Below are 25,519 nucleotides of genomic sequence, written 5' to 3' on the forward strand. Positions count from 1 at the left end.
CCCTCGTCTGCGGCTTTTAACATCACCTCCCTCTAAGCGGTCGGCCGTCCCAAGACACCCCGTGGGTGTCGGTGGCCCGCTGGCACGCGTCCTGCTCCTGGCCACAAATCAGGGTCTGCAGCACCCCGGTGCCTTCTCCTCGGCTGCGGCGCGGGGGGTCGGGGGGGCCCGGCCTCTGCGGTGCACGGCTACGGGACAGCGTGTCCCGGTCCCACCAGTGCCCCGCAGCCGGGCCCTCTCCCGCAGGGTCAGCATCCCCCTGCCACCCCTCTCCTTGGCGGGAGACCGCCAGTCCATGGGGGGTGAACTGTGCAAGCATGCGTGAGGCTGCTAAAAAGAAGCCAAAAATGGCAGCGAGGACAATTAAAGCCTTTCCAGCAGGTGGAGTTGCCGCCCTGGGACCAGTGAGCCCTACGAGGAGACCGGGAGGGCTGGCGAGGAGGGAGGGAGCTGGCCCGGCCCAGCAGCGGGGTGAAACCCCGAGGCATCTCTGGAACGGTGAAATTGTGAGCGAAGGAGGAAACGGAGGTCACCGTAAGCCCCGGCAGATTGAACGCACAAACACCACAAGGCGGTGAGGCCGCGCGGAGGAACAACCAACAAAGGGATTAGCGCCAACAATAAATCTTTCTTCAGAGGCATCGGGAGCAGGACGCCTGCCAGAAGGCTGCGGGGCCAAGGGGTGCCCGGGCACGGAAGGTAAACCGAGAGGACAGGGCTGCCGCAGAGCAGCTACACCCATTTTCTGCATCGGTACCCACTGCGGGGCGACGGTGGGGCGTTACCCCACAGGGACCCCCCCTGCAGGGCCACAGCAGAGGGTCTGCTCGGAAAGGCGGTGGCCGAGGACAGCAGGGGAGCGCCGAGCCGAGCCGCGGGGAGCCCAGGACGCACCGCCCGAGGGACCGAGAGCTTTCACCCGCAGCTGCCTCGGTACCCGGAGGGCACCCGGGTGGCGGAGGGTCCCGCGAGCCGTGCCATCCATAACGGGCTCCAGGGAGCTCCTGGGAATTCCTGTACGTCCAGCAGCTGCGAGGAGCAAACGAGTAGGAGCCGCGGCGAGTGGAGCTGCTGCCGGCGTGTGGGCGCGATCCCCGTGGGGATGGCGGGGCCGGCTGTTGGGCAGGGAGGTCCTGACCTTACAGAGAGCCTGAAGAGAGAACAGGGAGGTTGCGTGTGGGTAAGGCGGTGGAAGGGTGAAGTCTGCTTTGGCTCCCAAAGGACTTTAAGGAAAGCGGGCAGCCGTGGGATGAGCAGGACGGCCAGGGGACGGGCAGCCATTTTCCCAGCACACTGGGGGTGTACGGAGAGCGCGGACGTCAGCCCTTGCCATGGAGGAGGGCACCGATGCAGCCCCACGGCACGTCCCCAGCCCTGTGAGAGGGCAGAGCTGTGGGAAGGGGTCACAGCACCCTTTGGGGTCCCGTCCATCCCTGCTGACCCCAGAGAGCGCCTTGCTCCTCTGGTTTTCTGTCTCCTGGCTGACCTCCCCAAAACGGGCGGCATCCAGAGCAGCACCGCGTGCCAGGACCGGTGATGCCCCGCAGCCTGCGAGCAGCTCTGCCCCATCACAGTCACAGAACCACAGACTGGCCGGGGCTGGAGGGACCCCTGGAGCCCATCCCGGCCCACCCCCGGCCAGAGCAGGGTCACCCACAGCAGGTGGCACAGGGACGCGTCCAGGCGGGGTTGGGATGTCTCCAGAGACGGAGACTCCCCCACCTCTCTGGGCAGCCTGTGCCAGGGCTCTGCCACCCTCAGGGGAAAGAAGTTCCTCCTCGTGTTGAGATGGAACTTCCTACATTCTGGTTTGTGCCCGTCCCCACCGTTGGGCTCCACAGCAGGAGCAGAGGCAGCGCGGTGGCAGGACGGGCTCGGGGAGCGGAGCCCCGGCTCACGCACCGGTGCTGGCACACGACGCCGCACTGCGCGGTGAGGGGCCTGTGCCCGTGGTGCAGCCGCCACGTCTGGCCCCGCGCTGTGCCGGAGGCGTTGACGGGCTGTGCGCCGTCGCCCTGCCCTACCCCAAGACAGAAGCAAGGCAAGAGTGAGCGCTTTTGGCCCATTTTCCACCTCCGCGGCACATAGTCAGGCGAGCGGCACAAGGCGGCGGTGGAGGGGTGCCCCCAGCCCGGCGCAGTGGTCCCCGAGGGACACGGGGAGCCCCAGGCAGGGCAGGGGGGAGCTCGCCTCCGCACCTCACTGGAGCCCAGCAGCGCTCCAGAACCCGGCATGGCGTTATATTAACAACATTTTAGAAGAATATTGAAAAATCAAAGAGATTCTGAACAGACCCACGCAGAATGATGTGAGGGTTAGAGCGAGTGCCTTGCTGCAGAAGATTTAAAGAGCACAATCTGTTCGGCTTATCCAAAAGAAGATTGAGGGGTGACTTGATTACACTGTGGAAGTACTTTCACAGGGAAATATTAAATGGCTCTTTAATCGAGCCGGGAAAGATATAAAAAGACTCAATCTCTGGAAGCTGAAGCCAGACAAATCCACATTGAAAATCAGACACCAAATTTTATCGGTGAGGGTGATTAACCGCTGGATAAAAAGCATTAAATTCGAACTGCCATAACCACTCAAACGATTCTGTTCAGACATGGCTTATTTTCTACATCCTGGAAGTTATAAATCCTGTTTCTGCTCCCTACACGGTATATGTATTTTTAAATCCGCTGCTTCTTTTGCATCCTGGCATCCCGCACTCTTACACCCCTGGGATCTTCTCCTCCACCTTTGCAGCAGCCTCTGCCCCGGCCCTGGAGGCTGCCTCGGCCTCGCCTCCCGCGGGTCCCCGAAGCTGCAGCCTTGACCCGGGCCTTTACCCGAACCGCGGCTGCTAAATCCTTCCTTTCACTCCCCCCGGCGTGTGCGCCAAGCTCAACTCATTTCTTCCCACCTTCCAGCTCCCAGAGACTCTTCCAAACGCTGTGTGCGGGGACATGACTCACTCCGCATCGCTCTCCCTCTCCCAGCGCCCGCTTCTCCAGCAGCTCCTGCTCCCCGTTCACCGTCCCTTCTCCCGCTCCCCGTTCACCGCCCCTTCTCCCGCTCCCCGTTCACTGCCCCTTCTCCCGCTCCCCGTTCACTGTCCTTCTCCCGCTCCCCGTTCACTGCCCCTTCTCCCACTCCCCATTCACTGCCCCTTCTCCCGCTCCCCATTCACTGCCCCTTCTCCCGCTCCCCGTTCACTGTCCTTCTCCCGCTCCCCGTTCACTGTCCCTTCTCCCGCTCCCCATTCACTGTCCTTCTCCCGCTCCCCATTCACTGCCCCTTCTCCCGCTCCCCGTTCACTGTCCTTCTCCCGCTCCCCATTCACCGTCCCTTCTCCCGCTCCCCATTCACTGTCCTTCTCCCGCTCCCCGTTCACTGCCCCTTCTCCCGCTCCCCATTCACTGCCCCTTCTCCCGCTCCCCATTCACTGCCCCTTCTCCCGCTCCCCGTTCACTGTCCTTCTCCCGCTCCCCATTCACTGCCCCTTCTCCCGCTCCCCGTTCACTGTCCTTCTCCCGCTCCCCGTTCACTGTCCCTTCTCCCGCTCCCCATTCACTGCCCCTTCTCCCGCTCCCCATTCACCGTCCCTTCTCCCGCTCCCCATTCACCGTCCCTTCTCCCGCTCCCCGTTCACTGTCCTTCTCCCGCTCCCCATTCACTGTCCTTCTCCCGCTCCCCATTCACTGCCCCTTCTCCCGCTCCCCGTTCACTGTCCTTCTCCCGCTCCCCGTTCACTGTCCTTCTCCCGCTCCCCATTCACTGCCCCTTCTCCCGCTCCCCATTCACTTCCCCTTCTCCCGCTCCCCGTTCACTGCCCCTTCTCCCGCTCCCCGTTCACTGCCCCTTCTCCCGCTCCCCATTCACCGTCCCTTCTCCCGCTCCCCATTCACCGTCCCTTCTCCCGCTCCCCATTCACCGTCCCTTCTCCCGCTCCCCATTCACCGTCCCTTCTCCCGCTCCCCATTCACTGCCCCTTCTCCCGCTCCCCATTCACTGCCCCTTCTCCCGCTCCCCGTTCACTGCCCCTTCTCCCGCTCCCCGTTCACCGTCCCTTCTCCCGCTCCCCATTCACCGTCCCTTCTCCCGCTCCCCGTTCACCGTCCCTTCTCCCGCTCCCCGTTCACTGTCCTTCTCCCGCTCCCCATTCACTGTCCTTCTCCCGCTCCCCATTCACCGTCCCTTCTCCCGCTCCCCATTCACCGTCCCTTCTCCCGCTCCCCATTCACCGTCCCTTCTCCCGCTCCCCGTTCACCGTCCCTTCTCCCGCTCCCCGTTCACCGCCCCTTCTCCCGCTCCCCATTCACCGTCCCTTCTCCCGCTCCCCATTCACCGCCCCTTCTCCCGCTCCCCATTCACCGCCCCTTCTCCCGCTCCCCGTTCACCGTCCCTTCTCCCGCTCCCCGTTCACCGTCCCTTCTCCCGCTCCCCGTTCACTGTCCCTTCTCCCGCTCCGCGTTCACTGCCCCTTCTCCCGCTCCGCGTTCACTGCCCCTTCTCCCGCTCCGCGTTCACTGTCCTTCTCCCGCTCCGCGTTCACTGTCCCTTCTCCCGCTCCCCGTTCACTGTCCCTTCTCCCGCTCCCCGTTCACTGTCCCTTCTCCCGCTCCCCGTTCACTGTCCCTTCCTCGGTGACACACAGCCCACTCCGTAGAGTCCTGCCAGCTCTCACTCAGGCTAAAAACTTTGTCCTCAAAACTCTGCCACGGAATCCCAAAGTAAAGGGCATAACTTTGGAAAGTATTAAATGGCACTGCCAAGATTATGAGATTTTTATCATCGTTATTTGCTGTTATCTTTTTCCTCTTCAGACCGTGTTTAAGCCTCGTGTTGTGTTGCCTGTCTGGCCTCGGGCTCCCACTCCAGCAGTCCCTGCGTAGGTCCAGCCTCGCCCCGCGCCTGCAGGACGGGAACCGCAGGTGGTATTTGAAGGTTATTGCACACGAGGAAAAGATCCCCATTTGTTTTTCTGCTGCTGGTGTCCCGTAGCCAAGGGGCAAGTAAACCTTGGTTCCTTGTCCTATAGGTGTGTCGGGTTAGCAAAGCCCTGCCAGCGTCACCAGCTCTGCCAGTCACACAGCCCAGTCACCAAATCCCACCGAGAGGGGACACCGCCAGCACCGCTGACCGACGGGCAGATTCTCCTTCCCACGAGGAACGTTAACACTGTTCAGCTGGCAGAGCACCCAGCACGGGCCGTCCCGCAGCTCCCCAGGGCCGGGAAGGGAGCCCAGCTCCAGCTCCTGGGGCTCTGCTCCCCGGCTGCTGGCCCTGTGCCGGCGGGGAGGCGAGAGGGGGTCCCCAGGAGGCGAGAGGGGGTCTCCAGGAGGCGAGAGGGGGTCTCCAGGAGGCGAGAGGGGGTCCCCAGGACCCCCCTGCTCTCGCCAGGCAGAACGGCCCTGGGCTGGTTTGGTGAACCCATGTCCCCCATAACGGATCGTCAGAAACGCCTCCGAGCTCCGGCATCCAGGGCTTGTTTGTCCCCAAGAAGAACCCGCGGTCATCCCCCTCTGCTACCTGCAGCTTATATAAATAATTTTCTAGCAGCTAATAATACATTTCGATTCTTTGCTGTGTTTTTTCTTGTCTTCCTCAGCGGGTGCTCTGCTGTCCTCGAAGCCTGGCCTTTTCTTTAGTGATTTCTTCAGCTCGGAGTAACGCGGGCCCGACTTCCCCCTGCTGCGAGCGCACATCCCCATCCCTGTCCTCCCTCACGTCTGGGCTAACTGCTCTCTGTCCCTTTTCTGTCACTGGAGCGGTGACCCCACGTGTCGGCTGCGGTCACCAGTGACTGAGGACAGACGGGCTCTGTGGCCGCTGCGGGTCCTGGGCCACTCAATGACCACGGCGAGCGTGGCCGGGCAGGTCCGCAGCGCTGCCTCGTCCCAGCGCCGGGTACTGCGGGCAGGCGGGTGGGAGCAGCAGCTCTGAAAAACATCGGGGGACAGAAAATCGGGGAATGGCTGTTATCACTTGGGTGGCGACACCCAGGCCAGCCTCCCTCTCCGACCAGCTCCGTGCCCGGCCCCCTCCCTCCCTCCAGGCTGGTCTCTGGCCAGCACCGAGGTCCCCTCTGTGGCCACCGGGCCCCAGCCTCACCCCTTGTGAGTGTCCACGGGACACCCCCAGGCAGAGACCCTGGCTTTGCCCAGCGCGTTCTTGGTGACCCAGGGAAGGGGCAGCCCTTCCCCACCACCTTCTTGCCTCCGTCACCTCCCTGACTCCCCTCAGCCCCGTGCCCCGGGCAGATGGAGCAGCACGACCTGCTCCCCGGCAGCCTCTGCACCCGGGGGTGCTGCCAGCCCTGCTGCCGGGACCCCCTGCCCAGCCCCTCCAGCCCCTCAGGAGGACCCTCCGTGTCCCTCCCCCGCGAGGGACAGTGCTGTGCCACCGGGCTACGGGGTGCGGGGGTGGCTTCTCAGGGCCTTGCCGCAGACCCCTCGGTGCTGACGGGGACAGGGTGGCCGGGTTCCCTGTGGCTCTTTGTAAACGCAGAGCTCATCCTCGCCTCGTGACGCTGCAGCTCAGCACCCCCGGTCCCCGCACTCCCACCCCCCAGCTCTTGTTTCTGGCCCAACCGCCTTCCCCACGTCTTTGACTGGGGCTGACACCTCTCGCTGCTGCTGGGAGCTGCTGAGGAGCATTTCCATCTGCGGAGGCGTTCGTCTCTCCCGCGTCTCCACTCCCACAGGCGCCGAGCTGCGCTGGAGGCGCTGAGGATGCTGAGCCAAAGGGCCTCCTGCCGGGATGGCAGCACCACGGGCAAGGAGGGGGTCTGCCCGGTGCCCCCGCCACGGTGCTCCGGGGAGAGGAGAGAGGAGTCAGCACCCACCGCAGCCCCGGGGCTGGAAAAGATGCAGGCAACGATCGACCGGGGACACTCTGGCGTAAAATGACTGAATCCGCAACTTTCCGCTCTGCGGCGTCGATGCCGAGGCAAGTTACGTCAGGGGACTGCGTCTCCTCTGCCGGAGAGCCGTCCTCCCCGTGGGCTTCCAGGAACGGCGGGGAAGCGAGAACGCCAGCAGCAGCCTATTTTTAAATTCTGCTGTGCGTGCGAGAGCTCTGTTTGGCAGCCCCACTTTTCAGCTCTCTCGGTGCTATTTGCAGGTCATTAAAGACTGTGCTCCCTGTGATCGCAGGACGAGTTCTGCTCTTGAGTTCTGCGAGACAGCTGCGCACGGAAAATAAATTTTATGTTTGCCATGCCTCCTGCTAACGCTAACATGACAATTGCGCTGCCTGGAGCCTCGAGCTCCCGTATCGCACATCTCATCAATCTGCATCGCTGCAGTCCAACGATAAGCCGAGAGCAGCGATGAAGAATGCAGATCAGGATGAAGGAGGCCGGGGAGAGAATCGCCCCCTTGGGCCCAACGCCGGGGCTCCCGGTCGCTGGCCTGAAGCCGGGCTTCACGCGGGGCTGGAGGAGGCGGCCCAGCACCCCAGGAACCAGCCGCTCCTCCCGACACGGAGGCACCTGGGACACAGGAGCTTGGGAGGGGAAGCAATGAATTCCTGGAGCCCCCCAGCCCCTCGGAATCACAGCCGCTCTCCCTCTGCTCCACCTCAGCAGGAAGGATGCTGCCGCTCGCGCTGCCGTTAGCGGATTCCTCCCGATTTTATGACAGGAGATGTCTTGTGCCATCAAAGCCATGGATCCCGGGAGGTGATGCCCTGGGGAAAGGGGATATCGCCATCCAAGGATCTCCCGTCAGCTTCGTTCCTTTCTGCGCGCCGTAGGTTTTCCCCTTCCATGAGCCTCCCCCACTATCTCGTTTTGACGACACAAGTCTTTTCCCCTAAACATACGGGAACTTTGGTCAAAGCATTTTTGGCCTGTCCTGGTTTGAGGTAAAACAGAACCAATTTTCTGTTCAGTAACTTTACATTCGCAATTATTGAATGATTTTCAGGAACACAGAAAAGCCGAGTCCCCACCATTAAGGTTTAATACCAGACACTAGCTCGGTCAAGAGAGATTTTAGGATAAATTATTTGAAATGTCTTTGAATATCAAACCTACGCTGGAGACAAAAACTACTCCACACCAATTTTCTCATCTGTCTTTCAAACTTTCCTTCTTCAGGAAGCCTGCAGGTAGGTTTCAACGCATCTGGGGAATCACAGTCCCCCAGAGGATCACCGCAACTCCGCCACTTTTGTCAGAAGCTTCTCCCATTCCCTGTTACCTCTGGGCTGGGCAATCCCCTTCCTCCCTGCCAGAGACCTCGTCTGCCCGGGAGCACGGGAGCACGGCTCTCCCAGCGACGGGCTCTGCCTGCCGAATTCGCTGTCCTTTGCCGACTGACCGCCGCGTTTTAGAATCAGGATCGTCGAGGTTGGAAGGGACCTTTCAGATCTTTGAGTCCAACTGTTAACCATCGCCAAGCTCACCACTAACCCACGGCCCCCAGCCCCACCTCTACCTGTCTTTTAAATCCCTCCAGGGATGGTGATTCCACCCTTTCCCTGGGCGGCCTCTTCCAATGCTTCATAACCCTTTCAGTGAAGAAATTTTTCGTAACATCCATCCTAAACCTCCCCTGGCACAACTTGCGGCCGTTTCCCTTTGTCCCATCACCTGTTCCTTAGGAGAAGGGCCCAGCCCCCCCTGGCTACCCGCTCCTTTCAGGGAGCTGTGGAGAGCGAGAAGGTCTCCCCTCAGCCCCCTTTTCTCCAGGCTGAACCCCCCCAGCTCCCTCAGCCGCCCCTCACAAGACTCCTGCTCCAGATCCCTCACCATTTTTCTATATACAGAGCAACGAACAGGATATTGATTAAATTATAAAAGGCAGAACTGATGACTTTATGGTCCTTCAGTTGCCCAAGATATTTCATCTGGAGGGTTTCATAGAGCCATCACAGAACGGTTTGGGTGGGAAGGGACCTTTAAAGGCCATTTAGTCCATCCCCCTGCCCCGTGCAGGGACATCTTCAACTCAATCAGGTTGCTCCAAGCCCCGTCCAACCTGGCCTTGAACCCCTCCAGGGATGGGGCAGCCACAGCTTCTCTGGGCAACCTGGGCCAGGGGCTCACCCCCCTCACAGCCAACAATTTCTGCCTCACATCTCATCTCAGTCTCCCCTCTGTCAGTGGAAAACCCTTCCCCCTCGTCCCATGGCTCCCCTCCCTGCTCCAGAGTCCCTCCCCAGCTTTCCTGGAGCCCCTTGAGGGACTGGAAGGGGCTGGAAGGTCTCCCCGGAGCCTTCTCTTCTCCAGGCTGAACCCCCCCAGCTCTCCCAGCCTGTCCCCACAGCAGAGGGGCTCCAGCCCTCCCAGCATCTCCGGGGCCTCCTCCAGGCCCACTCCAACAGTTTCCAAGGTCATCCCATAAACTGGAAAAGGAGCAGCTGGAGAGCAGCCCCTCAGAAAAAAAGGCACACAGGGGTGCCGGTGCGCAGCGGCTGACTGGGAGTGAGCACCACGGCGTTAATACCAACACCCAAACGCCTCCCTTCCAGCGCACGCCCAGCTGCCGCCATTCTCCAGCCGCCCCGGAGCACCACATCCCCTCAGGCTGCGCCAAGCTGGGGCCCATAATGGCGGGGCCTGGCGCGGTGCACGCCGGGAGTTGTAGTCCCGCTCACGGAGCTCGGCATGCCCCTGGGCGTGAACTGGACTACAACTCCCGGCGTGCATCGCGCCAGGGTACTCCGCGCATGCTCGGAGCAGGACTACAGCTCCCAGCATGCCTTGCGGCGAGGCGGAAGCGGCGCGATGGCGGCAGGTGAGGGGCCCGGACCGGCGGCGGCTCCGGTCGCCCGCGTCCCGGCGGGTTGAGGTCGCCGCTCTATGGCCGCAGGTCGTTAGCCGGTGGTCGCCTTCGCCGCCATGGCGCTGATCGAGGGCGTAGGCGATGAGGTGACCGTGCTCTTCGCCTTGTTGCTGGTTGCCGTGGTGCTGGGGCTGGCCTGGGCCTCCACCCGCGCCCCCGAGCCCACCGCGCCGCCCCGCGCCGCCGCCCCGCTGCCCGAGGAGGGCCCGAGCGCCGCACCGACCCCCGCCGAGCAAAAGGCCCCCGCAGCGGCGGCGGCAGCGGCGGACGGAGCGGCCCCCGATGGGGCCGGGGGGCTGGCGGCGGGGCTGCGGCCCCGGGCCGGCCCCGCACCCCCGCAGAGCCCTCTCGGTGAGGGGGACGGCGGCTCCGCCGAGCCCACCATGGTGCTGCGGTTGAAGTTCCTCAACGACACGGAGCGCCTGGCCCGGGTGCACCCTGGTGACACCGTCGGGGCCCTGAAGAGGTGAGGGATGGGGCAGGCCACTTCTCCCCCGGCTGCCAAGGGGGTTCCCGAACCTCTCTGGCAGCTCCTTTCCTTCCCTGGAGCGCTGTGCCAGTCTCTGCAGGGCTGTCGTGGCAGACACCTTCACTGCTGGTCATGTCGGGGGCCACTGGTGGCAAAGTAGGGGCACAGGGTGGTCAGGGGGAGCGTTGGTGGCCTGCTCCTGGGGGGTGAATGGAGGGGACGGTGTCCTGGCCTGCAGTGTGATGTCTCCCTCTCTGTCCTCCTCCCAAGGGCCTATTTCCCCGGACAGGAGCAGCAAGTGCGGCTGATCTACCAGGGCCAGTTGCTGCGCGATGACACCCAGAGCCTGGCTGCCCTCCACCTCGCCCACAACAGCGTCCTGCACTGCCACATCTCCCCGCACAGCTCGGCCCCAGCGCCCGCCGGCCCCCGCGCCTCTGCCGACCCCGCGCACGCCGCCCTCGATGTGGGCAGCCTTGTCCTGCCGCTCTTCGTCCTGATGCTGGCCGTCCTCTGGTACTTCCAGCTGCAGTACCGGCACGTCTTCACCGCCACCGCCACCACCTTCCTGGCCGGCCTCACGCTCCTCTTCAGCTTCGTGGCCTTCACCATGTACCGCAGATAGCACAGCCCGCGCCCCGGACGGAGCCGCCAAGCGCAGAACGGACTCAGTCCCGGGTGCCGTCTGCCCGGTGCACCCGCAGACTGTGCCCCCCCTGGGGCTGTGTGCCCGAGCGAGCGGGTGTCCGGGCAGGAGACAGACAGCCTGCCCGCCGCTGTGTCCCGGGGCTCCCGGGCCAGGCAGCGCTGCCACCGGGACTGCAGCCAGTGCTGTGCTACCTCGGGGGGGGTCCCAGTGCCCCCCTGGTGCCCCCCCGGCCCTGCACGGAGTGTCCACCCACCGCTGCCATGCCCCACAGCCAGCTCCATGCACCAGAGCTCCTGCCTGGGCTGCCCGTGCCCTGCCCGGGACGGGGCCTGTGCTGCCCCGGGGCTGGGGCTGCCACCCCGCGGTGGGTGGGGGGGCCGGTGCCGGTTGGGGGGCTGCGCTCCCCCCGCTCTGTGACGATTAAAGGACTGTGAACGGCCGCGGCCTCCCGGCTCCGCTGCGCCGGAGGGTACGGGAGGGGCGGGGCTCCGGGCAGGGGGCGGGGCATCGGGAGGTGGGAGGGGCTCCGGGCAGGGGGCGGGGCCGCGCAACGGTGGGTGGGACGCGGGGGCGGGGCCTACTCGGGCCACGCGTTCCGCAGGGCGGCAGCGCGCCTGCGCCGGCAGAGCCGCCCCGCCCCTTGGCGAGGCACTCGCTCATTGGCGGACGGGGAGCGGCTATTTGCATACGGCGTTACGCACGCCGCTGCAGCGCCCGGCCCCGCCCCCGGAAGTGTGAGCCGCGCGGGGGGCGTGGCCGCGGCCTCGGCCCGGCGGGGCTGCCGGGAAGATGGCGGACGCGGTGTCCGGGCGGCGCTGAGCGGCCGGGGCGGCGGCGGGTCCCAGCGCGGCCGCCAGCGCCATGTAGGGCCGGGACGGGGGACGGCCGGGACGCGGGGGGAGCGGGCCGGGCACCGCGGGGCCTGTCTAGGCCGGAGGGAGGGGTGGGGATGAGGGACCGCGGGGATGGGGCCTGGGTGAGCCGGGGGGCGCGGGCCCAGTGCGGCCCGGCCCGGCGTGCCGGTACCGAGGAGGAGAAGATCGGGGCCGCCCGGGGGTCCCGGTACCGGGGGAGGAGAAGATCGGGGCGGCCCGGGAGTGCCGGTACCGGGGGAGGAGCGCTCGGTGCCGCCCAGGGGTCCCGGTACCGGGGAGGAGAAGATCGGGGCGGCCCGGGAGTGCCGGTACAGGGGGAGGGGAAGATGGGGGGTGCTGGTACCGAGGGAGGCGGAGGTTGGGGCGGCCCGAGGACCCCGGTACCACACGGGGATCTGATCAAGCCGGGGCCCCGGGAGGGGGGAGAGGGGGGTGGGCCAGGGGACATCGGTGGGGGGGGCCCTGTGCGGGTCGGGGATCCCGGGACAACGGGGCTTGTGGGGGCCGGGGGAGCACAGGGCGGGGGTCCCTGTGCCGGAGGGGATCTCCGTGCGCAGGGAGACTCCAGAACAGGGCCTGTGCGGGGCTGGTACTCCGGCACTGGGGGGGTCCCAGCCTGGGCTCTGTGCGTCCCTCGCTGGCTCCAGCTGTCCCAGAGGCACGAGCTCGTCGCCCCACTCACCCCCGCTCTCGTCCCCAGGGTCTCCCGGTTCTCCAAAGCCTCTCGAGCCGCCCTGCCCTCGCCATGCTGCGCCTGCTGCCATGGCTCCGTGCTCTGACCCGGGAGAGCGTGCGGCCTGGCGTCCTGCAGGGCCTGGCTGCTGGTGACCGGAGCGGGGCCGGGATGTATCCCGCCTGCTACTGTGCAGGCAAGGCGAAGGGGCGGGCTGTGCTGCTCCCCCTGGACCCCTACGGCCATGGGCTGCTGCACACCTTTCCCCCGGACGCCTACAGGACTCGAGGCCATGGCAAGAGGAAGAGCTGGAACTTCATCCACGAGAAGATGAGTTATGACACCTTCTTCACAATGAAGCGTCTGATAGAGCGCTCGCGCAGCGTGGGGGAAGTGTTGCGGTGGGTCACGCAGAACCCCAGCAAGGTGTCTGCCAGCCACTACCCCATCGCCCTGCACAAGCTGGGCCAGCTCTTGCAGCAGCAGCAGGGCCAGGCCACGGTGAACGGGGAGAGCCGCGGGCCCGGCCAGATGCTGGAGCAGCCAGAGTTTCAGACTCTCTGTCAGGCCATCATCAGCGGCTGCTCCAAGTTCGATAACTTCAGCATTGTCAACTGCCTGTACGCCGCTGCCGCGCTGGGTGAGTGTCCCGGGCTGCCGGTGCCCGCAGCAGGCGGGGGAGGCGGGCAGGGCAGCGGGACACGGGCCGGCGCTTGGGTTTGTGAGCTGAAAGGAGAGCTTGCCGGTCTGGCTGCCGCGGAAGAAGGAAGGGTGTATCAGAACTGGTGTCTGGGCTTGTGTGTGGATTTACGTGTGATTGTGGCTTTGCGGCAGAGGGAGCCATGCCCTTCGGAGGAGGAGGCGGCGGCACTGCTGGGGTACGCAGCAGGAAGGGAGTCAGGCGGGCTGCCTGCTCGGGGGGGCTTGGCTGCCTGCAGTTCTGGCACGTTGGCCCAACGGGCAGCCCAAACGGTGGCCAGCGCTGCCTAGTGGGATCGGGATACACCGCTCCTTGAGTTTTGTCCCAATCCCTGAAAACCAGCAAACATCTGAGCGTCAAGGCGTGAGAGGCGAGGGCTTGGCTGCACCCGTTGCCAGCCACGAGCCCCGTGTGTTTGATATTCAGGAGAAAAGGTTCAGGCTGGTTTGGATTCCTGCGCAGCAGCAGCCTCTGGGCGGGCCCTGTCCCTGGGGGTTCCCCCATCGCTGGGCCGGGGCCCTGCGGTTTCTGCCTCTGCGAGGGAGGGGATGACGCCCGGTGGCTGCCCTCCCTGCCTCCCCCCAGCCCTGCACTCCCCTGTCCCACACGCACGGCTCCTGCCATCCTGTTTGCTTTCTTCTTCCCCACCGCAGCTGCACGCTGGGCTGAGACCTCGGCTGAGCCGCGTACGGAGACGCCCGGTGCCGGCCGTGGGTTGATGCAGTAACTCTAGATCCCCCTGAAGAGGGGAGGGAAGAAGTTCCTGCTCTTCCCCGCTCTGTCTTGCGGCGCCTGGTGTTTGTTGACACTGAACTCTGGGCTGCCAGGCGCCTCTCCCCTCAGCTGGGCTCCCCCCGGCCGGCTCTGGTTTTGACCCACACTTTGTTCTCCGTCAGTCGCCCTTCCCTGCTCACCACGCTTACCCGCTCATTAATAAAAGTGCTAACCCGCCTTTTTGAGGCCTTTTTTCAGGAACAAAGCAACTGCTCAGACTAATTCTTCACTTTCCACCTTCTGACTGATTTTTGATTAATGATAAAACGCAGTAACTCACCCCATGCTGCCTTAGTTGCTTTAAAGCCCTTTTGAAAATTGAAGTCTCGTCAGCTGGCTTAGGAGAGCAGTGGGCTACCAGGGCCTCATACAGTGCATAATGCTTCATGCATCTCCTGAAAATATCGCTCCTGACACGCGAAGGATGGCCTTTGCCTTTTTTCGTAACCGTGCTGTGCGCCTGGCCCCTTGTCTTTGCGTGGTTGAATAATAGGTCCCGAGTTGGAGGAAAGTGTTTTCCTCAGGAGCCGAGTTTGAAAGACTAAAGCTAAACTAGAAAATGGGAGCAGGGCAGAAATGTGAAGGGATTAATTCCTGTCGTACAGGGGCAGGTTTTATTTTGGTCATGTGTTGATGTCTTATTTGTTTTCCAACCAAAACTTTTCTTTCAAGTACTTTTTGAGGTGTATTATTTATCTTTAAGGAGTTTGAGACTTAAGAAATAAGCCTTGCTTTTGCGGATGAACTAAAGGACTTTGGTTGAGTGGGTGGGAATAATCCAACTTTTCCGTGGTGCGGATGCCCTGATGTTCTGGTCAGGCTTTGCCAAACCGCTCCTCGTTCCCTTTCTCACCTTTGGTTTGATCACCGACACGGCAAACCCGTCCTTCTCCGGCTGTGGTCTCGTGCCTGAGTTTAGGAGGATGGTCGGGCCTAGAGAAGACACGAGGTGGGGTCCGGGCGTCCCTAATCCTTTCCCTGTCGCAGGTTTGCCTGGGGAATCGCCGCTGGTGCGAGTGCTGGAGGACGAATCCCGGAGCCGCCTGGGCCGCTTCAACCAGAAGGACGTCTCCATGGTCTTCAGCAGCGTGATGAGGCTGCACCCGTCCAGCCCCCACCCCCTGGTCGAGTCGTGCCTCAGCAGTTTGGAGCGGCACCTGGAGAAGGAGCGGCACCCCCAGACCCTCTTCCTGCTCCTCTCCTACTACCGGCTGCGGGCACAGGCGCTGCAGGGACACCCGGCCTCCGACCAGCAGCTCATCAACAACCGCAAGATCCTGCGCCTCGTCAGGCACACGCTGGGGCAAGTGAGTGCCATGCGGGAGCACGAGCTGGCCCTCTTGGACGAGATGCTGGCTCTGTGCGCCCAGGAGGCGAACAACAAGGCCCTGGAGGCCATCTTCAGCTCTCAGCTCTTCTACGAGAACCGCCAAGAGCGATTCATCCGCAGTATGGCAGGTGAGGGCAGGGTCTGCCCGGGCAGGGTCCCAGCCTTGCCCACGGTGCGGGGTGCGCTGGGCTCTGTCCCTGCACTCGGCAGCCTTGGAGCCTCCTTTCTTGGCCCCAGAGGACATCTGGGTTTGTGACGGCACCAGCTGGGGCCTTGCTGAGCACCAGGGCCTGCAGCGGTGGGGCTGGAGCAGGAGGCGCTCTGCGTTACGGCCGCCCTGTTGCTGGCTTCCCAGCCGAGTGCTCCCAGGGGCTGTGAGCCTGCCTCACCTCCGGGTTGGCTTCGGCGGGGGTTGTACAGAAGGGCCCCCATTCTGTGCACGTTCCAGCCGTGCCTTCTGGCTGCACGGGATGGGAATCTGCCCCAGCTTCTCACAAGCCTCGTAACTTGATGGTTTTTGGAAGCCGCCTGGGTTTCAGGAGAGATGGCTCTGCTACCCGGGTCTTGTCATCCCCCACCTGCCTGCGCTGCCTTTCCTGCCCAGGCTGTAGTGGCTTCTGGAGAGCTGCAGTTGGGACAGAGCCAGGCCTCTCTGACGGGTGCCCCGCTGTGGTTTGCTCTGTGCAGAGTGGCTCCCCAGGAAGGCGGAGAACCTTACCCCCTACACCATGGCCCTCATTGCAAAGTACGTGGCCCGGCACCGGCTGCGTGAGCCACGGCTGCTCGATACCATCGCAAACTTCCTCCTGAAGCGCGGGGAGCAGCTCGACAGCAAGGTGAGTGTCTGCCCCCGTCTGCGGGGGAAGCCTGGGGCTGGCCCTGGGGCTGCCCCGGCACTGGGGGAAACCAGGTCCCTTCTCTGCCACCAGGATGGGGCATCTCACTGGGGACCGGCGGGGATGTGCCCCGATCCTGGCCCGGCCCGACTGCCTCTCCTCCTGCCTGCAGGTGATCCAGAAGCTGGTGTTTCCCTTCAGCCGCATGAATTACCGCCCATCCAACCACAGCGAGCTCTTCCCCAAGCTGGAGGCCATCCTGGAGCAGAAAGCTGGCAGCTCACCCCTGGCCACCGTCAACATCCTCATGTCCATGTTTCAGCTTAGCCACTTCCCCCAGACCGTCCTGCACCAAGTCTTCTCCCCAGCCTTCATCACCAATGTTATGAGTATGTCAGGCCTTTTCTGGGGTAAATACAACCGTTAAAGCTGGGACTGGGGTGGAGGTGGGTTTTGAAACCGTTGGGCAGAACAGACACACACACACACCCCCCTGCCCAGGAGCACCCTGCTGGTGGTCAGTCCCCTCGGGAGCGTGGCTGGGGGAGGAGGGGGTCCTGCGGGGGTCTACCCAGCCCTCCTCTCCCCGCAGGCAGCCCCTACGCGCTGATTGTGCGCCGCTACCTCTCGCTGCTGGACGCGGCGGTGGAGCTGGAGTTCCGCGATTACAGCGGCCCGCGCCTCGACCCGCGCTACCGCGTCCTCATGTTCGAGCACGCCCTGACGGCCGACGAGGCCAACAGAAAGTACAGGTCAGCGGCGGGCGGCGGGCTGGGGAGGGGATGGGAGGGCAGCCCCCGGGGGGAGAGCGTGGCTGGGGGCGCCGTGGCCTCCGCCGGGCACCCCACTGCCTGTCCCCTGCAAGTGGGCAGGCGTTGTGGTCTGGGACACGCGTGGGTGACCTTGTTCTGGCAGGATCCCAGCTGAGGATGGTGCCGGGGTAAAGGCCCGTGAGTGAGCTCCGAAGCCTGTAGGGGAGCAGTACAGAATCCTAGAGCCGTTTAGGCTGGACAAGGCCTTTAAGGGCATCGAGTCCGACCGTAAACCTGACGCTGCCAAGTCCACCACTACTCTGTGTCACTCAGCGCCACGCTTGCACGTCTCCTAAATGCCTCCAGGGGTGGTGACTCAACCACTTCCCTGGGCAGCCTGTTCCAGTGCTTGACAACCCCTTCGGTGAAGAATAACGTGCTGTTGGTGCCGCGATATCGGGAGGGAGCTTTTCCACTGAATGAGCTGAAGCGTGTCCCCTCCTTGCCCCAAACAGCAGAGCCCAAAGCTCAAGGCTCTCCATATTTCTTGCTCCCAGGGGCTTTCACGTCTCTGTGCAGATGTGCTCGGAGGGAGAGCGTGGGTGGGCAGTGCCCGAGGGGGCAGGCTGGGGGCCCTCCCTGCCATGTCCCTGACTCTTCTTTGTCCCCGCAGTTACAAGGGGCTGGTGGCTGAGGCCCTGCGGCAGCTGGTGGGAGAGGAGTGCTATCGGCAGGACGAGGTGCTGCCCCCGGGATACTGCACAGGTAGCCGGGCAGGGCTCCGGGGAGGGGGCTGCCCGTTGGGACTGGGGGGGCTGTGGGTGCAGCAGAAGCCCTGCGGCTGCCTGGGTGCTGGGGGGAGGCCCGAGGGTGGGGGGTTATTCAGGGAAGAACTAGAATCGGCTGCTTTGTCGCCCCCTTCCCCATGACGCTGCCTTCCCCCGGCACTCCCTGAGCTGCCCCCGCCGCAGGGGGGCTCAGCTGGGCCAGTGCAGCGCGGGGGGCCCTCTGCACTCCCGCCTGCTGGGCACAGTCTGCCACCCTGGGGTACACGGGCTCCCCGAGCTCATGTCCCATCAGCAGGGGGGTCTCCAGCCCGGTGCTGATCCGTGTTCTCTCTCCGCAGACTTCCTGCTGTGGATTAACCGCTCGGGCACCGTGCTGCCTCTCTCCCGTGTCCCTGCAGCTTCCAAGGCTCCTTCTGCCCACACTACAACGTCCTCTGCCGCCATCTCCTTGCGCTCGAGCGTCCTGGCCCTCACCTCGGACTTGCAGGACTTTGCCCCGTTCGCTCCAGAGACGCCGAGCAGCCCCCCGGGCGCCCGGGAGAACAACCTGGCCGGGCGGTTCCTGCCCACGCTGTGCCCTGCCCCGGGGGGCCCCTGCTACCAGCCCCCCTCGGACTATTACTGCGGCCTGAGCAAAGAATCTTCCCTGGAGAGCCAGGGCAGCTCCACGTTAAGCAGCCCTTCCGAGTGCCTCTCCGCGCAGCCGGCCGGCACCCCCGACTGCTCCCCCCGGGGCACCTCCGCAGCCACCCTCTTCCAGTTCCCCATCAGCAAGATTCTGGAGGAGGAGGAGGAGGAGGCCGCCGCCGGCTGCCCCGGCCACGATCACAACTGCTTCCAGGGGGAGCAGGCCCAGGAGGAGACGGAGGAGAGGAGCCCACCGCCTGGCGAGGATGCCTGCCCCCCGCCCTCTCCGTGCCGGCCCAGCCCCAAGCGAGGGCCCGGCGATGGGCCGCAGGGAGCCGAAGAGATTCAGAGGTACGGAGCAGAGAGGGTCCCTGTCCCCACTCCATTTCGGCAGGATGGCCGCCCCGGGCCTGCACTGACACTGGCTCCAGCTCCTGCCCCCCCGGCCATCGTCCCCAGTTCCCCCCCCACCCAGTCAGGTGCCCGGTGGCAGAGCCCTGTCCCCGCCGTCCTGTCCCGGTACGGCTGCCCCTGCCACCAGCTGGGCTCGGGGAGGTGGAGGGTGCTGGGGGACCAGGCAGGGGTGACGTCCCACCCGCGGGGTCTGTGTCGGGGGGTAACGCTGCCCTCCTGCCCCGCTGTGTCCCTTGCAGGGTGGTGCTGTCGGTCAACGACAAATGGCACTACTGCCAGAACTCCGACATACTGGTGGGCTCGCGAGCCATGAGGGACAGGCACTTGCGACTGCTGGGCTACTGTCTGGTTCAGGTAAGCTGCTGGGGGGGCTGCGCCCTTCCCTTCCCCTCCTCCCCGCGGGCAGCGAGCCGGGCGGGCTGGAGAGCTGGCATCCCCGCTGTAAACACTCCCGACCGGAGCCGTCCTTCCACACTTGCTGCTCGGAGAGGAAGCACTGACTCATCCTCACGGCTCCTTTCTGCCCTCCCCCACCCCAAGAGTTTTTTCCGGACGGCTGGTGGCTGGTACCAGCCCCGTGCCCTGGGGGGAAGCACGGGCGAGGGGTCGGCCCCTCTGCGAGCCGGTCCTGCGGGAATCCCTCCTACAGAGCGGACCCCCGCGCTGGCCTGGGCCCGGCAGACGTGTCGGTAGTTGCGTGGGGCTCGGGGTGGAAAATCAAGGGGAGACATAGCTCGGCCTGATACCCCACGCTGCGGTGCTGGCTGTCGGTGCTGCCGTGTGCCTCTGGCCGCTGCGGGTGGAGGCCAGGCCCGGTGAACCTCCCGTCGGTGCCTGTTCCGGAGCCCTGGCCTCTTTGGTTGCAGCCTCTGGCTGGTCTGTGGCGAGAGCTGCGAACGGAGGAGCCCTGGAGGCTTCACCGCCGCCTCCGCAATTGTCTTCAGGATTTTTTGGAAACTTTGGATGTTGTTTTAAGGTGTGCGGCTTCTACAAGACTATTTGTGCGGTGATTTTTAGCTGGAGGATAGATCTTCCTGAGGAAAACAACTCAGAAATGCAGGCCTCTTATCCCTGTTTACTTCTCCACTTGAGGGGTCACCTGAATTACAGTCGTAGATCTACCAAGCAGTCCCATAACCATTTCTTAAAGCTTCTTACCTCCCCTGCTGCTGGCAGCCCAGCGTGCCAACACGAAGCTCCTCCTAATTTCATAATTTGCAACGTACATAGTCCAGAAGCCCTTTGTTTACGCATAGCTTCGGCGGTCCTGTGACTGAGCTGTGGTATTTCCTTGGAGATCCCGAAGGGCAGAGCAGAGGGGCAGGACCGGCTCTTCTGCGCCGTGCACCCCGGGTCTCCCTCCTGCCGGAGCTCGGGATGGGCTGCCCGGGGCCGGCCGCGTCCCCCACCAGCGGTGGGGCTGAGCAGCGCTGTCACACGGAGGAGGGCTCCCCAGCGCCCGCCGCCAGCTCTGGCCGCGTGTCTGGGCTCGGGGATGCCCTCGGCTGAGGGCACAGCTGCCTCCGCTCCCGGCCTTGTGCCACCCTGTCTGAGAGCCGCCCCTGCCCTGTGCCCAGTGCACTCGCCGCGGCCGGGGACTGAGCTCACCCTGTGCTTGGCCCAGCTGGGGGGTCCGTGTCCTGTCTCTAACCGGCTCCCATAGCCCTCACCCTCGCCGGGCTCCCGTATAGCCCTCACCCCCGCTGGCTCTGGCCCAGGTTACCACTGGGGTCTGCGCCCCTGCTGCGGGAGGCTGAACCCGCAGAGCAGCAGCCCAGCGGGTCTCTGAGGCGCGAGGCGGCACGGGCAGGGGTGCGGATAAGCGAAAGCGTTCTCCTGCTCCCAGTGTGCGCAGGCTCCAGTGCTCCATCGGCAGCGTGCCGTTGGGTGTCAGGACCCGCATGAGCGCGGCTGCAGGAGCTCTTCCCTCCCTCGGCCCAGCGTGCCCCGTGGCCGTGCAGCCGCCAGTGCCGTTGGCTCCTTTGGGTGCCTGAGAGCAGGCGCTCCGGTCCCAGCCCCTCTCTCCCCTCCGGCAGCAGACAGCAGCAGATCGTTAGGAAACGCGCAGGGAGTGGATAACGTATGGCACGGATAGTCCGAGCGCTCCTGCCCCGCAGCGTGTGTCTGGGCAGCCGTGTTTAACCGCGCCATGGACCTCTTCTCCGTGAGCGTTTTATTCCTCTTTGAGCCTGTTCTTTCTCCCACGCGTGCAGTGGTCGGTGCCAGCAAGCTCCAGGCAGTGGTACCTGCAGCGCGTTCTGTTTGCATTACACCTGCTGCCTGGTCAGCCGCCGCGGGGCCGGTGCCGGCAGGGAGTGAAGAGCAGCTCTGCGGTTACCACCTCCTCTGCTTGTGGTTCCAGAGGTCTCTTCCCTTTGGCCACCCTTTTAAGATGACAAACCCCAGGCGGTTCAGCTTCCTCCTGAGTTGAAGCTGCTTCACAGCTCGGTGGTTGTTCTCGCTCTTCTCGTTTGAGGTTTATTTCCTCCTCTTCTGACGCCGTTACGGAATGGCAGGGTAGCTGGGGTTGGCAGGGCCCCTGGAGACCGGCCCCGGCTCACGCAGGGCAGGCTGCTGGTGCCGCGTCCAGTCGAGTGGGGAATGTCTCGGAGGTGGGGTGCTGTCTGGGTAACCTCTTCCAGGCTCAAGGCCGGTGCTGCTTTACCCTCACATGAACAGAGGTTTGTCCTGCGTTTGGGATGTGTGCGCTTAGCTTTTTCTGAAGTTTAAATGGGATTTCCAGTAGTTTAGGTTAGTGCCCTCGCCTTGCTCTCTGTCACTGGGCACCGCTAAGAGTCTGGCTCTGTCTTTACCACCTCCCGTCGGGTATTTGTACACGTAGATAAGATGTTCCGATCCTTTTCTTCTCCAGCTCTGTCAACCTCTTCTCGCGTATCGCATGCTTTAGTCCCGTAATCATCGCTATGGCCCTGCACTGGGCTTGCTCCAGTATGTGCATGGACACTGAGAGGTGTCCCACCGGTGCTGAGCGGCAGAGAAGGATCGGCTCCCTCCACCTGGTGCACGGGGTTATTCCTCCCCGGGCTCAGGACTTGGCCCTTCCCTGCCCGGGGCCGTTTCTCCAGCCTCCTCCAGGAACGTGTGCCGCTCCTCCCCGTTCTCTCCTGTCCGCGGCCTCGCTGGGACGCGCTCGCTCCCGTCGCCCAAGTCACTAACGAGGACACTAAACGGCCTTGGCCCCAGCCTGACTCCTGGGGTATGCGCTTGAGGCTTGGTCCAGCTGGGCATCGTGCCCCTGTTCGCAGCTCTTTGAGCCTGGCAGCTCAGCCCTCCTTACATTTAATTTAGGGCCTTGTCTCGGCCGTCCGTGGCCGGGTGCCTGCCCGATGGGCGCTGGGCTGCCCAGCGTGCCTGGCACGCCGCTAAGCTGTCTGGGTATGTCTGCGCGGCCGTGCCAGCGCCCTGCTCCTCCTGGGGGCTGCCGGTCTGGTACCGGGGGGGTTTGTCAGAGCCTCTGCACGGGGCGTCCTGCCAAGAGCCTGCTCCCTCCGTGGCACAGCGAGCAGGGGCTGCCCGCCGCGGCTGCAGCGGCCATCGCCGGGTCTCCTACCCGCACCCTTCCTTGTCTCTGTCCTGCGGTGGGAGCTGCCCGGTGCTTCCACCCTTCTGGCAGGGCGGGGAGTGCCGGTGCAGGGTCGCCTGCCTCGGACCCTCTGCTCTGCCCACAGATCCGCCGGTCTCAGCCCTTCCCAAGGTCGATGTTCTTTTCCCTGGCTCTTTTCCCTTTTATTGACAGCCAGCCCTTCTCCCTCAGAAGTTTCTAGGTAAGGACACGCTCCCTCCTTCCCAGGATCCTGCGCTGAATAACGGCCAGGTCTCAGATGTTCCCACAAACCCTGTCCTGGCTCTGGCACTGCTCACTCCCAGCCTGTCTGAAGGAGCTTTCCGTGCTGTTGATCCTTCCGTAGTGTCGGAATGGTGAGGCCCCTGCGGAGCAGACCCCGCCGAGCTGGGCAGTGAGGAAAGGAGCGTGAAGCAGTGGAAGGAGGTGGCTCCGTACCAGAACTGCCAGAAACCTTGGATTCAGCCCCACTGCGGCCGGAGGACTCGGTTCCTCCTCCCCGGGCAGGGTTAGCAGCCGTCTCCTCCCCGGCCTGCGTGGGACTGTCCTGGCAGCCTGCGCTTCGTCTGGGTGCCCCGTCCCACTTGCTCATCCGTGATGGTCACAAACAGGTCCTGGACCCTGTGTGGCACCCACGTCAGGATCCAGCCTTTCCGCGGAGGCCCCGTGTCATCTGTGCCAAGTTTTCCCACCCTGTCCCTTCCCGGTGCCTACTATTAGCCCCGTTTCTCAACGAGCCGGTGAGAAAAGGCTTCCTCCTTGGCTGGCAAACTCCTGTGTGTCACGATCTGCAGCTCCTGAGGGGTGGCAGGGCCTCTCCCAGCAGCCTTGGATGCTCCTGGTGTAGCGGACCACCCCTTGCCAGGCAGGGAGTGCTGCCTGACCCACCTCTCCTTGGGCGGCCAGGCTCCAGCCCTGCTCCCAGGCTCTTCCCGAGCGCAGCCACTCCAGGGCTCGGCTCTCCCGGTTCCCCTGAGCGGTGGAGGGCCAGGCCAGCGGCACCGAGCCTCCCCCTGCCCTGTCCCAGGCACCGGCTCTCGGAGGGACCTCTGGAGCCCATCCCGTCCCACCCCCGGCCAGAGCAGGGTCACCCACAGCAGGTGGCACAGGGACGCGTCCAGGCGGGGTTGGGATGTCTCCAGAGACGGAGACTCCCCCACCTCTCTGGGCAGCCTGTGCCAGGGCTCTGCCACCCTCAGGGGAAAGAAGTTCCTCCTCGTGTTGAGGTGGAACTTCCCATGGGCAAGTTTGTGCCCGTGACCCCTTGTCCTGTCCCTGGGCACCACTGAGAAGAGCCTGGCCCCGTCCTCCTGACACCCCCCCTTTCAGTATTTATCAGCGTTGATAAGATCCCCCTCAGCCGTCTTTTTTCCAGCCTGAAGAGCCCCAAATCCCTCAGCCTTTCTCCATCAGAGGTGTTCCAGCCCCTCAGCGTCTCTGTGGATCCCGCACGGCTGCGGCGGTGCGGGGCTGCTCCGTTTCCCCGGCCGTTGGTGCTCCCAGCGCCGCACGGGGATGGACGCAGCCGCGGTGGGAGGCTGGAGCCGCGTGTCACTGCCGGGAACAAGCCCTGGGTCGGGAACTGTCGACGGGCATTTTCAGAGACTGTGTGTTTTTAGAAAAGTGCCTGCCACGTTGTCCCCAGAGCAGGACCCAGGGGAGGGACAGGGCCCATCTCTGCTCCCACCGCTGTGGGTGCGTCTGTCTCACGGTTGCCCAGGGCTTGTGGTCGGGGTTGCCCGGGGCTCGTGGCCCTTTGCGGGGGGTGTTTAGCTCCAGGCTGTATTTGCTATTCGGGGCAGAGAGCCCTCTTGGCCCCACAGACCGACCCCAGCCCAGCTTTCCTGGTGGGGTCTCCGCTCCCCCCACACACCGCACCAGTGCCCTGGGCGAAGCGGGGTGGTTCTGGGTGTGCTGGTCCCGCGGCCACCGCTCCTCTGCGGCCTGGGGTTAGAATGGCCTCTTGGGGGGGAAACTCTCCCCTGGGCTCGGCTCGCTCCCGCAGCCCTTTCTGCTGGAGGGGGGCTGCTGCCGCCCCTCGCCGATGGCAGTGGAGGAGCCCGGGGGTCCCCCAGCCCGTGCTGCGGGAGGGCGGCTGGTTTCGCTCTTCATCCCTCCCCGGTGGTTGGCGACTGGGGCTCAAGGTTGGGGTGACGCTTGTGATGTCCCTGCGTGTCCTCCCGGTGTGTGCCGAACCCGTCCCGGCCGTGGTGGGGATGGGGACGGGGCTCTCTGCAGGCGCCGGAGCAGCAGCTGGCTCCAGGGACAGCCAGGTCCGGGGTGAAGCGCTGGGAGGGCAGAGCCAGCACGGGCAGGTCCTGGGGACTCGTTCCCCCGGGAGGCGTCCCTGTCCCTGCGCCCTGCCTGGGATGAGCTTCCCCTGCTGGGGTCAGCGGGACGTGGAGCTGGGGCTTCTCTGCTCCTCCTGAGCCCGCCCTCCCCTTGGACGGACCAGCACTGTCCTCCTCCCCCTCGGAAAGGGTCCCGAGACCCGGTTCTTCCCACCAACACCATGGACGGCTGTCCTGGGCAGCCACGGGCTGGTGGGGGGGGGTGGTGGAGGTGGTGATGGTGGTGGAGGTGGTGATGGTGGTGGAGGTGGTGATGGTGGAGGTGATGGTGGAGGTGATGATGATGGTGGAGGTGATCGTGGTGATGGTGATGGTGGAGGTGATGATGGTGGTGGAGGTGGTGACGGTGGTGGTGATGGTAGTGGTGGAGGTGATGGTGGTGGTGATGGTGGAGATGGTGATGGTGGAGGTGATGACGGTGGTGGTGGTGATGGTGGAGATGGTGATGGTGGTGGTGGAGGTGGTGATGGTGGAGGTGGTGGTGGAGCTGCTCTGACGGTTTCTCCCCGTCCCCTTTCAGCTGCCCTACACGGAGCTGGAGAAGGTGAGTGGCATCGAGGAGGCCAAGCACTACCTGCGGCAGAAGCTGAGGGAGCTGCGCTTCTGAGGGACGGACGCCCCGGGCAGGGAGGGGGCAGAGCGGGGTGGGCGCAGGCGGGTGCTGCCGGCCCCCTTCCCCTGGGGTGGGAGACGGAGCCGCCCCCATCCCGGGGGGCCAGGGGATATGGGGCTGTGGGCACCTGCCCCATGATGTGGGGCTGGGGTAGTGTGAGATATTTATTGCCGTTAGCGGGGGGAAGGGGTGTGACTTGACCGGTGCGTAGGGGGGTGTTTGGGTCTATGCTGCTGGGGAGGGGGGGTTACCTCGCTGCCCCCCCCGGCCCTGACGCCCCCAGCCCAGTGCAGGGGTCGCTGCTGC

General features: G+C 64.4%; 3 protein-coding genes across 3 annotated transcripts in view; all 3 read left to right on the forward strand.

The window, feature by feature from the left end:
- Positions 1–9,704: 9,704 nt before the first annotated feature.
- On the forward strand, positions 9,705–11,343 carry TMUB1 (transmembrane and ubiquitin like domain containing 1). Its single transcript, XM_063323837.1, has 2 exons — positions 9,705–10,245; positions 10,519–11,343. The coding sequence occupies exons 1-2, from the start codon at positions 9,836–9,838 to the stop codon at positions 10,871–10,873; spliced, it is 765 nt and encodes a 254-aa protein (XP_063179907.1). The 5' UTR covers positions 9,705–9,835; the 3' UTR covers positions 10,874–11,343.
- Positions 11,344–11,635: 292 nt separating this feature from the next.
- On the forward strand, positions 11,636–25,410 carry FASTK (Fas activated serine/threonine kinase). The gene is made up of 10 exons (XM_063324146.1): positions 11,636–11,760; positions 12,473–13,085; positions 14,907–15,377; positions 15,937–16,085; positions 16,258–16,474; positions 16,678–16,837; positions 17,511–17,602; positions 17,964–18,603; positions 18,906–19,020; positions 25,121–25,410. Exons 2-10 carry the CDS (start codon positions 12,518–12,520, stop codon positions 25,205–25,207), a joined length of 2,499 nt encoding a protein of 832 aa, XP_063180216.1. The 5' UTR covers positions 11,636–11,760; positions 12,473–12,517; the 3' UTR covers positions 25,208–25,410.
- LOC134510947 (oocyte zinc finger protein XlCOF26) overlaps positions 11,787–25,519 on the forward strand; it is a 125,204-nt gene continuing 111,471 nt past the window's right edge. The window contains exon 1 of the mRNA XM_063324168.1: positions 11,787–11,792. The gene's annotated coding sequence lies outside the window, so the exon portion shown is untranslated. The remainder of the gene's footprint in view (positions 11,793–25,519) is intronic.

The sequence above is a fragment of the Chroicocephalus ridibundus genome, chromosome 2 (assembly GCF_963924245.1).
Source record: "Chroicocephalus ridibundus chromosome 2, bChrRid1.1, whole genome shotgun sequence".
NCBI lineage: Eukaryota > Metazoa > Chordata > Aves > Charadriiformes > Laridae > Chroicocephalus > Chroicocephalus ridibundus.

Bases quoted from the DNA above. Each gene is read 5' to 3' on its own strand.
- FASTK (XM_063324146.1), top strand. From the start codon at position 12,518: ATGCTGCGCCTGCTGCCATGGCTCCGTGCTCTGACCCGGGAGAGCGTG. The intron at 16,838-17,510 runs GTCAGCGGCGGG...TTGTCCCCGCAG, and splicing joins GAGGCCAACAGAAAGTACAG to TTACAAGGGGCTGGTGGCTG. The intron at 18,604-18,905 runs GTACGGAGCAGA...TGTCCCTTGCAG, and splicing joins GGAGCCGAAGAGATTCAGAG to GGTGGTGCTGTCGGTCAACG.
- TMUB1 (XM_063323837.1), top strand. From the start codon at position 9,836: ATGGCGCTGATCGAGGGCGTAGGCGATGAGGTGACCGTGCTCTTCGCC. The intron at 10,246-10,518 runs GTGAGGGATGGG...CCTCCTCCCAAG, and splicing joins ACCGTCGGGGCCCTGAAGAG to GGCCTATTTCCCCGGACAGG.